The 15,847-nt window shown below is 34.1% G+C and overlaps 2 protein-coding genes across 4 annotated transcripts in view; one reads left to right on the forward strand and one right to left on the reverse strand.

Annotated features, from left to right (window-relative positions):
• Positions 1-109: 109 nt before the first annotated feature.
• On the reverse strand, positions 110-15,235 carry LOC128208877 (serine/threonine-protein kinase Nek2-like). 2 transcript variants are annotated; one of them, XM_052912548.1, is made up of 9 exons: positions 15,143-15,235; positions 12,711-12,816; positions 11,128-11,345; positions 9,400-9,637; positions 8,838-9,047; positions 7,994-8,171; positions 6,114-6,210; positions 5,500-5,582; positions 110-3,811 (listed from the first exon to the last, which is right to left on the reverse strand). In XM_052912548.1, exons 1-9 carry the CDS (start codon positions 15,151-15,153, stop codon positions 3,531-3,533), a joined length of 1,422 nt encoding a protein of 473 aa, XP_052768508.1. In that variant the 5' UTR covers positions 15,154-15,235; the 3' UTR covers positions 110-3,530. The 2 variants fall into 2 exon arrangements, with proteins under 2 accessions (XP_052768508.1, XP_052768507.1); XM_052912547.1 differs by lacking the exon at positions 15,143-15,235 and adding an exon at positions 14,585-14,956.
• A 177-nt stretch (positions 15,236-15,412) lies between these two features.
• The window catches only part of LOC128208121 (zinc finger FYVE domain-containing protein 26-like), a 38,817-nt gene continuing 38,382 nt past the window's right edge, over positions 15,413-15,847 (forward strand). For both annotated transcript variants that reach the window (XM_052911478.1, XM_052911479.1), the window contains exon 1: positions 15,413-15,702. In XM_052911478.1, coding sequence (XP_052767438.1) covers positions 15,506-15,702 — 197 coding nt within the window. In that variant the 5' untranslated portion in view covers positions 15,413-15,505. The remainder of the gene's footprint in view (positions 15,703-15,847) is intronic.

Below are 15,847 nucleotides of genomic sequence, written 5' to 3' on the forward strand. Positions count from 1 at the left end.
GTATTGTAGATAAGACATCAATAATAATTATCAAACCTTCAAACATTATCATCTCAGTGTTATTTCTTGTAAACGCTTCGTCCTGTAAATGATTCAAATTTTAGAAAATAACCCTGAAAATGGACCACAGAGTATGACCTTCACATTGATTTTTTTCAAACAATATGAAAAGTTGGGAGCATGGTTAAAAGTTGATTAAAGCATACACAAAAGTATGAGAGACATTCTGTGTGTTAAAGTCCAGATTATTTACATTCACCTAGTGCTTTGTATAGATAGAACTTGACGTTCATATTTGTATAGATAGAAATTGACGTTCATATTGTATAACACACAAAGAGTCATATGACTGAATTGTTTATTTCAATATTGTGCTGCAATTGGATAAACACGATGTTGTTGAACCAATGATAAATATCAGCTGTCCTGTATACAAACATAAATTGGTTACATTTTTGTCAGAATAAATACTCAATTGCAGAAGATTTGTATATAGTGGAAAAAAATGTGTTTATGCTGTATGAACACATTATGGCAAGCGAGCAATTACCTAGAAGCACTAGTGTGCTTCATAGAATTAGTCGAGTGCCCCACTGCATTCATACTGGATAAATGCATGAAAAAATGTGATCATATCATAAAGTGAGAGGAAACATTTCTAATTACTTATTTTATTATTTAGAGAAATGAGTATACCCTCAACCATTATATGCCAAGGTGAAATAAATGTGTGCACACAAGGAGGTGAAAAAAAATGTATTGTGAAAAACTATAAAAGACTTGAATTCTATTTATTAGCAAAAATGTAGCAAAATATCCATTTCCAAAATACAATATCCTAAATGTACAACAACATATATGTATGTGATTTTAAAAATCATCCAGGACTCGAGGCACGAGATCACAGGTCAGTGTAAAGACAACACACACACATCACAGATATATTGACAAACACAAATATTAAGGCAATAGAGAGAATAGTGACACACTGGTCCTACAATACAACTATTTAATGATGTTGAATGCACCTCATCAAAACAAATAATGTTGAAATGGCCATTGAAAATGAAAATAAGATAATGTCAATGTATCAAATTCAATAACTTATGAACTGTAAGGTCACAAATATTTGATCATGCGGTTACTCTACCTACAACTTCAGTGGGAAGGTAGATTTGATTGTGTTTTAATATCTTTTTTTCATGTAGTATGCACTTTCTGGCCTCTAAAGAACCTCTGGAAAAAGACAGAACCAAAATTTACACTGCAGACTGCCATTTTTTGAGGAGGCTGATTTTACAGAGACAGTCGAGTAACTGCAATTTTTTTAAGTATTGCCTCACAGCTGACAAACAGCATATAAACAGAATCGAACAAATATACAAGATTAATGCATACAGAAAGTATCATGGGTATTTCTTTAATAAATAGTGTAACATAACTTGGACGGATAATATGCCATTATATTATAAATTATAACACAGCTGAATACCATGGAATGCTTAAATAACAAAAAATAATACCCTGCTGCTAAAATTTGACCAAAGGTGTAAGGTTAGGAATACTAAGTGACTTCCCATTAACTTAATAAAGGTCCTTGTAATCAATGCTTACCGATACATATACACATAACATCACAACCAGCAGATATCACAGTAAACCAAAGGCACAGAGACAGATGGCCATAAGCAACAAATCATGGAATATATGCATACCAATCTACATTTTGTACTTTAATAGTATAAATAAAATAATTTTTGTTAAACCTTTATATTGCATTCTGAAATATTCAAAACTTAACAAGTACAGGCTCTCCAGCAATGTTCCATGGAAAGGTAGGAATAAAAACATTTTGTACAACAGTTAAAGATAATTTTACAGTAATTTTCTATCTTGACAAACACTTATACACGTATCTTATGAAATAAGTGATGAAACTGGTTGAAAGTTGAAAAGGGGTTGAAAAGTTAGTAGTAATCATGCCATGCAATTTCTGGTTGCTAATGTTTAAATTAACTTGTATGCATAGCTTTGGACTTGCAAAGTCAATATTGTACAAAATTAAGGAATAAAGATAACTAGAACTCCGCGAGTCGGATGTGTCGCCTGACGAATTATTTACTGTCGACATTATAGCTGTTAGATTGGCATTTTATTCATTTATAGACAATGATGTTGCCATTTAACTTTCAAGTGTAGGTGGCATTTGATAGTTTACGAGATATGCCACAGACAAAACCTAAGCAAGAAAATTAACAAAGGGCAATAACTCTAAAAATATGCCAGCAAGAGTAACGGTTCTTGTGCACTGCACTTGTCCTCAATGAGATCTATCTAGCTATGAAGTTTCAAGTTGATACCTCTTATATTCTTCAAGATATGCCCCGGACAAAACTAACAAAGGGCAATAACTCTAAAAATATGCCAGCAAGAGTTACGGTTCTTGTGCACTGCACTTGCCCTCAATGAGATCTATCTAGCTATGAAGTTTCAAGTTGATACCTCTTATATTCTTCAAGATATGCCCCGGACAAAACTTTAAGCATGAAAATTAACAAAGGGCAATAACTCTACACATATAGATGCAAGAGTTACGGTTTTTGTGCACTGCCCTTTCCCTCAATCAGATATACCTACGGAATAAGTTTCAGTTGATACCACCTATAGTTAACGAGATATGCCACGGACAAAACCTAAGCAAGAAAATTAACATAAGGGCAATAACTCTAAAAATATGGCAGCAAGAGTAACGGTTCTTGTGCACTGCACTTGCCCTCAATGAGATCTATCTAGCTAAGTTTCAAGTTGATACCTCTTATATTCTTCAAGATATGCCCCGGACAAAACTTTAAGCATGAAAATTAACAAGGGCAATAACTTTAAAACTAAGAAAGCAAGAGTTACTGTTATTGTGCACTGCACTTGGCCTCCATTAGATCTATCTACATATGAAGTTTCAACTTGATAACTCTTATATTCTACAAGATATGCCCCGGACAAAACTTTAAGCATGAAAAATAACAAAGGGCAATAACTCTAAAAATATGGAAGCAAGAGTAACAGTTCTCGTGCACTGCACTTGCCCTCAATTAGATCTATCTACATATGAAATTTCAAGTTGATACCACTAATAGTTTAGGAGATATACCTGGACAAGCGAAAATGGGCCGCCGCCGCCGACAAAAGTAACACCTATATGTCATCTTTTCAGGCGACACAAAAACTAGTATATATATGTATTTATATCAATTGGCATTTTGCACATAAATAAGGAATAATGGGAGATTTTAACAAATAGTAGGAAAACAGGAATGCTGGACAGCCTGCAAGCATCACAAATGCTAAATTTATACATCTATTAGCATAAAGTTATAAATAACAATCATGATTCCATTTCCAACACAAAATAATTTGTGTTTTTCTATATATTTTTTATAAATAATGCTTTGGTCTACTTTTAAGAACAATAATTTTTTCCACAGGAATGATTACTGTGAAAGATTTACAAACAAAGGAATGCAATTACTACACTATCTAAACAGAAGTAGATTTCGTGACCTACTCCCTCGATCATCACTTCTGCGAACATCTTTTCCCCTATGTTGGTAAAGTCTGTCTTTTAGCTCATGTCTTTTTAGCAAATCCTGTATGTAAGAGCTGTCGTATTCAGAATATTTTGACAAGGGATCGTGATATCGGTCCCTCAATCGTTGATTTTCTTTTCCGTACATGTCAAAGGAAACTTTCTTTTTTGGAGTATCCCCTTCCTTTTTCTTTGTAAGACACGAAGATATTCCTTCTCCAGATAAATCTGCAAGATATAAGAGTTGATATGATTTTTGCTTCAATTATGTGTGCAAAAAACCTGTAACACAAAATTAAAAGGGCACTAAGCGTATTATCAAAAACATTGCTCCTCATTAGGAGCTACACTAAAATGATTAATTTCTAAGGCAATTCATATTTGCAAATGCATGACTTTTACATATACATGTACAAATTTACAATGGCCTTGGCTGATTGAATAAACTTGTCATTAATTGATTACAAGAACAAGAGATGATATAAGACAGTGTGCACAACTATATGCCAATTTGTCTAAGAGATACCTGCTGCATGCATTGTTATGAAATATGTGCATGTCAAAAACAGGGACTGTAACTTGTTTGAGGACCGTATTGAGTAACAAACTTTATTGTTACAGGGCCAGAACACTAAGGTGAAGTATTATGTCCATTGCAAAATAATCTTGAGATTATTAAAATCCCAAATGTGCCAAAAATGTTTAACCCATCCTGGGCCACAATTTGTATTAAGGATCATATAGATTTGTCTAACTGGCATTGTCAATGTGTGAAGTATGAAGTCAATTGAATGAACATTTTTTGAGATAAAACAAAAAAAAACTGCCCTTAAACTTGAACCAAACTTCCTGAGACAAATAATAATAATTTGTGTGATAGCTCTGAACAAAAGAAATAAGCCAATAGAACATATTCAAGCTATGAGTAAAAATTGCAACTTGCCCTTGTATTTTAACCAGACACTGGGGTGAGTTCTAATGCCCTCTTTATTTTTGAAATATTCAAGCTAAAAATGATTGTACATTATTGCTAAGCTACAGATGTTACTGGTCTTAATGATGAATTCCTTTCACACCTTAAACTAATGAATTATACAGTCTTAATTTAAATCATATAACAGTGATTGAAATATTAGTTTGTTCTGAACTTCTACATTTCCCCCTGTTATCAGTGAGAATTATGAATGTGCTTGAACCTGCCATGCTGAAAAACAATTTTGAATTTGTGAAAATCATGCAAATTAAAAACTTACTGTATAACTTACCAGGCATTTTACACAGGGACCATTTTAGATACAAGAATATTTACATTAACAACATTATAACTTTTAATAGCTATACAAATTGGAAAATATGCAAAAAAAGAGTAATGTATAATTAAAGTTCCTAACTCATGAACTTTCATGTAAAAAAAAGATTTGCCATAAACTAAAAGAACAAATGACACACTTGACCACACATGAACACAACACCAAACTGAACCAATGGCACTTCTCACAAAATATCGAAGCAGAGTTTTTTTATAGGTTGAAAGAAAAAAAAATAGCACAAAAAATGAATTACAGCACTGTACATTTGACTTTGTTTTCATTTTCATTAATTGCATATATATACATATATTAATATTTATATATTTTAATATCATTTTCAAATCAATGCAGTATGGTTTACTCCAGTCATTTTACAATTCAAACACCACAACATATTCCAATTTTTAAAAATACAAACATGTCAATGTTTTCTTATTATTGAGACAGAAAATGCTCTGACAGCATTGAAGCTTCTGTCTTGCATAATATCAGAAAAAACACAAGTCCATGAAATACTGCTCTATCAAATTCTTCACTCCCTCCTATTGAAAGAAGGAAAGAAAGGTTTCACTTTCTGTACAGGTGAGAGAAGGGCGCTTGGTTTACCTGAGGCTGCTGAGTCCCCTCGTAACAACTTGTCTGTGTCTAACCGCATTTTACGCTCATATTCCAACAACAAGGCCTCCGCTCTGTAAATACATTTAAAAATTGAAATAACCTGAAACTCTAATGAATATGCTTATGTATGATGTTAAGTTAATAATAACAGTTATATACCAGTATTGGCCAACTGATAAAAGAAACATGTTCGTTATTCAGCCCACTCTAGAAACTGGATTAGTGTAGGTCTCATGCAATCTTGATCAATTTAATTTTGCAATATCCAATCTGACATCACTTTCAAAAGAATTCTTAACTTAAAAAACAACATAATCTATATACATTGACAATCTTTAAACTTTTGCAAATAAGCTGCCTCAATGGAAAATAGGTCAAATTGTGAAATTGACATTGCAAATGACCTTTAGTATCCATGTACCTCAAAGCAAGGGTCTCTAAGAGCGCAGCCATTGTATTCATCATAAGATTGAAAGTTTTATTTCTTTGTGTAAATCTATAGATCCATTTTCTGGTTTTCACATGTTCCAAAACACAACATATTAAGTGCAATTTGGCCCACGATTTAAATTGTTTATTTTAAATATCTATTGTTTGATTACCTTGAATACTTCTCCTCTGCTAATTTCTCTCTCACTGACGCACCTCGCTCTTTGTCTTCAATCATCTTTTCTCGCAAGCTCAACTCGCGCTCTTTTCCTGTAATACAAAAACAGTAGAGTTAAGATAATTGAATGATAATTTTTAGCTCTACTGGCCAAAGGCCAGAAGAGCTTATGCGATGGTAATGTTTACGTAGTCTGTGCATCCGTGCGTTTGTGTGCCTGTAAACAATTGCTTGTGAACACGATACAGTCTTCAGCTTTGATTGTATCTCGATGAAACTTGTACAGTATCTAGATATCCATTAGAGCTGGGTTCCTTTCGAAAACCAGCCAGATCCACCCATGCATGCCTAGATTATGGCCCTTGATAGTATAAAAAAATGCTATTGTGTAAACAATTGGTTGTGAACACGATACAGTCTTCAGTTTTGATTGTATCTCAATGAAACTTGTACAGTATCTAGATATCCATTAGAGCTCGGTTCCTTTCGAAAACCAGCCAGATCCGCCCATGAATGCCTAGATTATGGGCCATGAGTTTTAAAGAAATGCTTTCTATTTTTAGCCAGGTCTGCATGAGCGAATTCTATTTTTATCCAAGTTTACATGTACATGTAAATTCAAGTCTAGAGTTAAGGGAGACAATTTGCAAGTCTAGGATTTTGAGAGACAATTTGCTTTTTGCTTCTGCAGTTGATTTTGTGAATTACTCTGCCTTGTTCTTGTTGAAAGCCCAAAGGCCATTTTTTAGCTTTAAGTTCTGTAGTTTGCGCATTCATCTTAACAAAATTGGTTGTGAATGTTTAAAAGTTATGCACCTGGTGTCATTACTGGCCACACCCAGGGTTCACAGGTTTGGTAAACAGAAATCTGGAAAGGTTTGAAAATCTTTTTGTGTGTTTGTGCATCCATCTCAGCACAATTGATTGTGAATATTTGTTCAAATTGATCAATAATGTCCTAGGATGCCCTTGACTTTGACCTTTTGACCAACTTTTTTAACTTTTAAAATTACAGAAATTTTTACTATGAGTACAGTTTTGAAAGCATTTTTTTTTTGTCAGATGACTTTTACTTGGCACATATTAAAATAGTTCATGCAACTAATCTGCTTACAATACTTTCTGGGCTCAGATGTTGAACATGCTACGTTTTCAGGTAACCCAAACACAAAACATAAAAACTATATGTCTGTCGCCTTTTACCCATACATACAGGCTCTGGATTGATATGACCACAAAAGCCATGCCAGTAGAGCATAGGCCCTTTTGGGCCTCTTGTTACATTTTAAAATGATCTGTGATGACATGTTATTGTATGTAATGTGCACACACATAAAATACATTAACCAATTTTCATATAGAAACTTCTATAATGAGAGCATAATCAGCATATATACTATTAAAGCTGGGTACATTATCTGAAAATAAAGCACAAACTTTAAGCAATGATGAAAAGTGACAAAAACAGTTAACCATCAGGAATTGACATACAATTAGCTCCACAAATAGATGACAACTCTTGCTTGTTTTAATGTGCACAAATTGCATTTTCAAAGGTTGATAAAGAGACATAACCAATCCTTGAAAACATTTCAGTAAGAGTGACATGACTCATCAAATAGGTCACAGTCTGTAGTGTTTAACCCCGAAAAAATGTCAAATTGAAATGCTTCTGGACTTAAAATCCACATAAAACTTTATAAAAAAAGACCTGAAATGGTGAAAAAAACTCAACTAATTACTCAATACTGGTATTGCTTTCAATGAAACTCAGGCAAAAAAAGACTTGAAACAATGAAAATACCTCAACAAATTTTGTAATGTTTTCGATGAAAAACAGGATGGATTAAAATAGAACTTAAAAAATCATCATACTTTCAAGTTCTCTTTTCTTGTCTTCAAGGTCATGTTCGAGTGCCCTTAGCTCATTTGCCCACACTTTACAGTCACCAGACCCCTTTAGCTGAGTTGACACCGCTCGGTCCATCTTGGCTCGACGCCCTACCACTATAGGATCAGCTAGGAGTTCTTCTATACTGGGTCTCTTTGTCACCTGTAAGGGGAAACATAATGAAATATAGGACATTTTTTTACTTCTCATGTAACTGATTTATAAAATGAATACTTATAGTATTTTGAGCACAAGGGAAAACAATTGTAAGGAGGGGGATTGAGATACCAATTAATAAAGATGGAGAGAAGTTCACTGATAATGTGAATGTCAAATTTCAAACTTGGTCATTTTACAGTAACTTAAAGAACATCAAGTCAACTACTAGTAATTGAAAAGGTAATGATTCAAGTTGTTCATCAATTCAAAACAAAAAAAACATGGATCTAAATTGCTGTGAAGAAATCATCCCCTTTAACTTTTAACAAGTTTATTGTTGGTAAAATGTATGCTTCCCGACAGGTTACAAATTCTTTAATAAGAAAAGCGTGAATTGAAAACAAAAAAAAATGAGTTTCTTTAAAGTTCCCATTAAGTTACCAATATATTGAATTCCAGCTGGTAGTTGATGAGAAATAACTAGGATATAAATGGCCCTTTATCACAGTATATAGGTGTTAAAAGGGTGATAACTCTGTGGATGTTCATTTCCTTAAAGTTTCATTGATGATGAGCTGGTGGTTGCTGAAAAATATGGTAGGCTGGACACAGATAGTTGAACAGATAAATGAAGGACGCAGCGTAACATTGACTTCATGGTACACTCACCTCGATATGCAGCATTTTTGAGATGATTGTGTTGAGATCCTCCGAATACCGCTTTGGAATCCTGTCAAAATCTCCCAACCTTATCTTTCGGTTCAGTTCTGTCTGACTGGATGCGACAAATGGAGGGTGCAGGGCACACAGCTCGTACAAAACACACCCCATCGACCAGATATCACTCTTCTCATTGTAAGACATATTGTTGACCAACTCCTGTAACATTATTACATTTACCATGCAATTTTCATTGTTAATGTGACTGTCATACAATATACAACATCAGTATTCATTAATCATAGATAAGTATCCTGTGCAATTAAATTGCAATAATATGCAAACATGTAAGAAAAGAGTTTTCAATTAAACTAAATCATAGTCTGTTTTGCTCCTAGAGAGTATCAAGAAATTGATGATTTTTTCAAAAATTGTAATCAATTATGTACCAAAAAGCATTCACTTTTCTCAGAAGGCAAAAATACTTGATTATAAAAGAAAGATAAAATTCCATGATCAAAAAGTCAAACATTTCTTCTTTTTTTACACATCAAGAACAACAACAACTTACAGGGCTCATGTAATAAGGTGTTCCCACATAAGTGTTAGCGAAGCTTGTCTCATGATGCAACACCCTGGCTAGGCCAAAGTCACCAAGCTTAACATTTTTATCCATGTCCAAGAAGACGTTGGCAGGTTTCATGTCACGGTGGAGTACAGCCCGACCGTTCTTTCTCTGATGACATTCTTGTAACGCCTGCGTCAGCTGGATGAGTATCTTCCAGATAAAGTCCTCATCAAGGTATACGCTGTAATTAAGGACAGAAGATGTCAAATGTAAATTTAGAGAAATTGCTATGAAGAAAAGAATCAACAACCAAAGATAGAAATAAAACAGAAATCTTTCGATAATTTGTCATAAATGTACTGATATATCATATATTTTTAAGTCATAACATTATATCCAATCAAGGTGATATATGAGAACCTTAAGTATTGTAGTTTTACTACTTCTCAAATATAACTTAACTTTATGATCTAAGACTGATTCTTTGAATATTTTTCTTTTCTCAATCATGAACAAGAGCTGTCACAGAGACAGCGTGCTCGACTATCCCTCCGTTTTGGTGTATGGATTGAAAAGTTTTGGCGAAACATGCATGGATCACTGTTAGATTAGATTTCAATGCAATACATGATGTGCTGAGATATTTACATAAATTGAATTGGAAAATATTTGAGATGGTACGCAAACTTTAATGTAAATTCTAATTCGAAAAAGGGCATATGTTTGTCAAAATGCTTGATACAGTGACCTCCTCCTTTGTACAGGTTGGGGGCATGATGGTGAACAAGTGTGCAACGTTTCAAAGCCAGATGTCAATGGACTTTGAAAATATTTGAGGTGCTACGCAAACTTTAACGTAAATTCTTAGTCGAAAAAGGGGCATAATTTTGTCAAAATTCTTGATACAGTTACCTTCTCCTGTGTACAGGTTGGGGGGCATGATGGTTAACAAGTGTGCAAAGTTTCAAAGCCATATGTCAATGGACTTTGAAAATATTTGAGGAGCTAAGCAAACTTTAACGTAAATTCTAAGTAGAAAAAGGGGCTTTATTTTGTCAAAAGCTTGATAGAGTTACCTATTCCTGTGTACAGGTTGGGGGCATGATGGTGAACAAGTGTGCAAAGTTTCAAAGCCATATGTCAATGGACCTTGAAAATATTTGAGGTGCTACGCAAACTTTAACGTAAATTCTAAGTAGAAAAAGGGGCATAGTTTTGTCAAAATGCTTGATAGAATTACCTCCTCCTTTGTACAGGTTGGGGGCATGATGGTGAACAAGTGTGCAAAGTTTCAAAGCAAGATGTCAATGGACTTTGAAAATATTTGAGGTGCTACGCAAACTTTAACGTAAATTCAAGTAGAAAAAGGGGCATAGTTTTGTCAAAATGCTTGATACAGCAACCTCCTCCTGTGTACAGGTTGGGGGCATGATGGTGAACAAGCGTGCAAAGTTTCAAAGCCAGATGTCAATGGACTTTGGAAATATTTGAGGTGGTACGCAAACTTTTACATAAGTGGTTACGCCGACGCTCAGGTGACTAGGATAGCTCTCCTTATTCCTTGAATATTCGAGCTAAAATTATAATTGTCTTTTTTATTCAAGTATTTAAATTGAACAAAACCGGTTATGACTGTCCATGGAAATGGAACTGGTGTTCAGTGTCTTACTGCATAACACAGCGATGAGGACATACATTGTACAGTTGTACTAAAAGATCAAATCAAAGTACCTGTCTTTTTTGTTCCTGGAGATGATTGTGGCCAGATCCCCTCCTTTACAGTATTCCATTATGATGTAAATGGTTGTTCTGGCACGATCAATTATACGATCATAGTACTTTACAATGTACGGGCTCTTCAACTCTCGTAAAAGGTTGACCTCAGAAACAAGCATCTGTTTCTCCGTCTCTGACATTGCTCCATAGTCAAGCTCTTTCCACACCAAGACCTGCAACAACATTGATACATGGATATGATTAGAGCTGTAAGTCATTAAAACAATTTGAATTCAACATTAAACAAATATTACACACCACTGTGACAGTCTGTCAGTGGGTCATATGGCCAGTCAGCCAACAAATGTCTATATGGAAGGAAGTGCTAGACGTGGTCCATTCACTTATGGGGATTGACTGGCTGGTCCATATAATCACATAATCACATAAACCCCAAGTTGGCAAATCTTTCATCAAGTTTACATCTGGCCTTTCTTATTTCTGACAATTATTCGCTGTTATGATAATCAATCAGCCGGTCTTAACAGTTATATGATGTCAGAGGTCCATTAAATATTTTTGAAATGGTCTGTATTAACCAAAAATACTTCATGGACTACTGACATCATAAAACTGTATTTTTATTAAAATACATTAATATATGGACCTATCAGCTTTATTTGTACAAAAAATGGACACATTTATATAATACTATAAATTAGTACATGAGATCTCACCATGATTACAAGTACATCCATTTATTGAAAAGTCAAAAACAGCTTACCAGTAGTTAATTTATTAAGCAATGCTCACCGATATTTGTTTGTAAAATGTATTTATAATTGCAAAAACAAGAGTTTAGCTGAAAGCGATGGATGCTTTCCAAACACCCATTTTCAATGAATAGGCAGAAAATATAATACAAAGTGCTAGTGGATGGGTGAACATGCAAAATGCAAAAATATGTAGAAGAAAGCATGAAAATTGATATTCAAGCTGCGACACACTCCATTATTGCCATCTCTCTTCGTTCCAAGTTTCATTTCAATCCCTATAGTATTTTCTATGATATGGCGTAGACAAGCACCCATTTTTGAAAAAATCATGTTAATGGAAGATAACTAAAAATATATGCATGGTAGGATTATGATTGGTGTGCACTGCACTTTCTCTCATTACCATCTATCTATACATCAAGTTTCATTTCAATCCCTTAACATTTTTGCAAGATATAGCCCAGATAGAACCAATTTCCGAAAAAAGTAGGGGAGATAACTTAAGAAAAATGTTGCGCAGGATAATGATTCTTGTGCACTGCAATTTCTCTGATCACCAGCTATCTATATTTATAAGTTTTATTTAAGTACTTTCAAGAGATGGACAAGCATGGATTATGAAAGAATGGTTATGGGAAATGTATGATAGGATTATGATTCTCACTGCCATCTGTCTATATACCAAGTTTTATTTCAATCCCATCTGCAGTTTTGAAGTTATTCTCTAGGAAAGGGTCTAAAATGTGGAAAGATGAAGCTACTACATGGTCTTTATTATTGTAAATGTAATCATTGTAATTCCAGAAAAAGTAGACTAGTTACCTTGCCATCTTTTTTCCTCTTTATTTTCTTGCATGTTCCGTAAGAGCCTGTGCCAATGGTAGAAATAACCTCAAAGTCATCAAGCGTAGTCCCATTTGATCGAGCCCTTGAATTATTATGAAAAGAAGAAAATAAATGTAATGCAAAGTCTGTTTAAGACCCAAAAAATAAAAATAAAATTTAATGTATTTGATTTCATTTATACAAAAAAGCAACATCTTATTTATTTTCTGACCCATGCCTTTTCCAGCCCACACCAGTACTGTTGATAGGTCAGATAATTTTTTATAAAAAAAGGATTTGGGATAATAAACAAAATACTTCAAATTTAAGGGCAAACTATAATATCTGTTAATTTTTGGGTGAATTCTGATGATCATTTTATTCACTACTACTACACTATTTCTACCACTTCTACTATTATCATACCGTATTATATCATGCATAGGACCAGGGTTCTCAATAAGTTTCAGTTAAACCGTCTCAAATGGTGAAGTTACCGACCAGCTTCTACTTATTCTACTGAAAATTCATTTAGTTTTCCAAATTTGAACCAGCCCTATTGCCATTTGAACCGTCCATTTTGGCCGGCAGCCGGTTGAGAACATTGAGGACGCACTTTTTACCCCCAATTATCGTCTTAAAAATTGCCTGCGTCCTTTCTATGCTGTTAAGATTTCATCTGGGTTTTTTCCAAGTCCATTTCAGGTCGAAAAAATATCGGACCGGGGAAGAACGCAGTAATAGTAAGTATCTGTACTGCGTCACCGAAGAGAACAACTGACATAGGTAAAATCACGCAAGTTAACACACGCAGAAATATATTGAATGTTTACTTTAAAATGATATATTGAGAAATAATTTGAAAACAAACACGAGTGTTTACTTTTTTACAAAAGGGACGCTACTCACAAAAACTCGATGTGAGTCAGCACTTTAACTGGATTGAGTTATAACGGCAATGGAAAATCGGGAAATGAGGTAGATATCAATTAATCGTTGTTCATGATTTTAATGTTTCGATATTTTACAAAACATTTTGTTGTATGTTACTGTTTTAAAAAATAAATAAAGGAATGTGCATAACGCAAAGTAGCATTATTGTCACTATCAAATCTTTTCAAATGTGCGAAGGTGTGAAAAACACCTGCTGTCTGTCATTATAAAAACATCAATAGAACAAACTATTGCGATGGTACGGTAATACCGTATGGTTGTTTGTTCGCACTTTACCCGACATGCCTTCCGCTGGCAAGGCTAATTACCGACATGCATTAATTATGCCGGCATGCTCTAATCCGCGCAGCGATAAGCCTTATCAAAACAATCATTAGTTTTGACAATACACAGTTTGCAACGGTTGACTGTCATTCAGAAGGCATGTCGGTACTATTGCAACGGTTGACTGTCAGTCAGAAGGCGTGTCGGGACTATTACGGCATTTGTATAAGTCTTATAATTTGTGTGAATGATCGCAAAATGTCAAAACATATATCATTGTTGTGTACGCTAAATTTCCGAAATATGACGGTAATAATCGAAAGACACAAGACAGTTATTGAAATATGTCTTATATATATACAATTTTTTGTTTGTTTTTTACTTCAATATATGTTATAAATACTTTACCAACCTCAATTTTTGGGCTCCGATTTTGACATTTTTCCGCTGCGTCCTATCTTATACATTAACGATTTTTACCCGTTTTCTCAACTTTTTTTGCCTGCGTCCTATCTATGCTAGCGTCCTATACATGATATAATACGGTAGCCTTATATAAACTTCATAAACATTTACTGTTAAGTTAACTGCATGTTTTTCCTTATACTAAAAGAACATCATGATCAACACATCTTAACTCAACTACCACTTACGAATGAATTGACCTTGCTGATGAAGACCTGTGCACAGATGTTGGCTTAATTTTCTCACTAAATCCCCTCTCCTCCATATTTTGTTCTTTACTAGCTTGCAATTTTTGTTCTTGTTCATTAGTTATGCTATTTGAACCCAATTCCATTGTTGAAGCAATAAATAATTGTCAAGAGCGAAATCCAATATGTAAACTTCAAACACAATAGAATGCACCATATAGAGTTCAGAAGATTTATTGCAATAAAACAGATAAACTCCCTAAGCTTTTAGTTTCACTATTTAATATTGGGTTTTTAAAAGCATTGTATTTAGGGTGTAAAGTGGTAACAGAAAGATCACAACGGTTTTAATAGCAACCTAAAGCAAAGTGTCAGGACACAACCTGTCAAAACAGTGGCCATGTATTTTTTTCTATTTATAGCAACAACCTTGCCAGTGCCACAAACTTGACAAGTTTTGACATGTTTTCTGCACACAATATTTTACTTCCCTTTAATGAAAAAGACCTGATTTACGTGCATAAATAAGGGGCCTAATGTTATCATTGATTAACAAACCTGCTAGACATAATTTGTTGCCTTTTTGTTTATTTCTTGTATATTTTCGGTTTGTTTCGTGTTTTCTTGTCTTTGAATTTACCGCAGGTTTTGTACGAGATATTTCATTGGCTGACTTTACAAACGGGTTCCTCATTTTAATTGTATTTCTCATAGAATATCTTCAGAATTGTGGAGAAAAAATACGAAACCAGTCTTCTATGGTTTCCTTCAGATCTCCGTTTCAATTGGCTGTTTAAAATAGAAAGAGGATGAAAGGTCACATGACTTTTCAAAATGGTGGAAGTCAATGAGGAAATAAAGTCACAGATTGATAATTATCCCGGATACAACGTATTTATGGCAATATGAGGGTTTGCCAACATGGCAAATAGTAATAAAAGTGAAGATCAACTACTTTCAAACGAGGGTGAACACTTATTCAAGCATTTCTGCAATAATTTATACCTGGGACAATGGGAATTGGCAGCTGCGACAGCGAGACTCATTCATAGATTACACCCAGATCAGCAAATTGAAGCAGTTCTTCGAGATGTTACACTTCAGCCATTCCATAGGAGGTTAATTTACAAAAAGTTTTAATTGAACGTTTTTTCAACAGGTTTACATCAGTACATGTAAAAAGTATAATACACAGAAATCTAAATAATCAAGTGTTTTTGATTTATAGGCAAATGATGTTTTATAATGTAGCATGTCAAATAA

This window comes from Mya arenaria, chromosome 11 (genome assembly GCF_026914265.1).
Source record: "Mya arenaria isolate MELC-2E11 chromosome 11, ASM2691426v1".
Classification (NCBI taxonomy): domain Eukaryota; kingdom Metazoa; phylum Mollusca; class Bivalvia; order Myida; family Myidae; genus Mya; species Mya arenaria.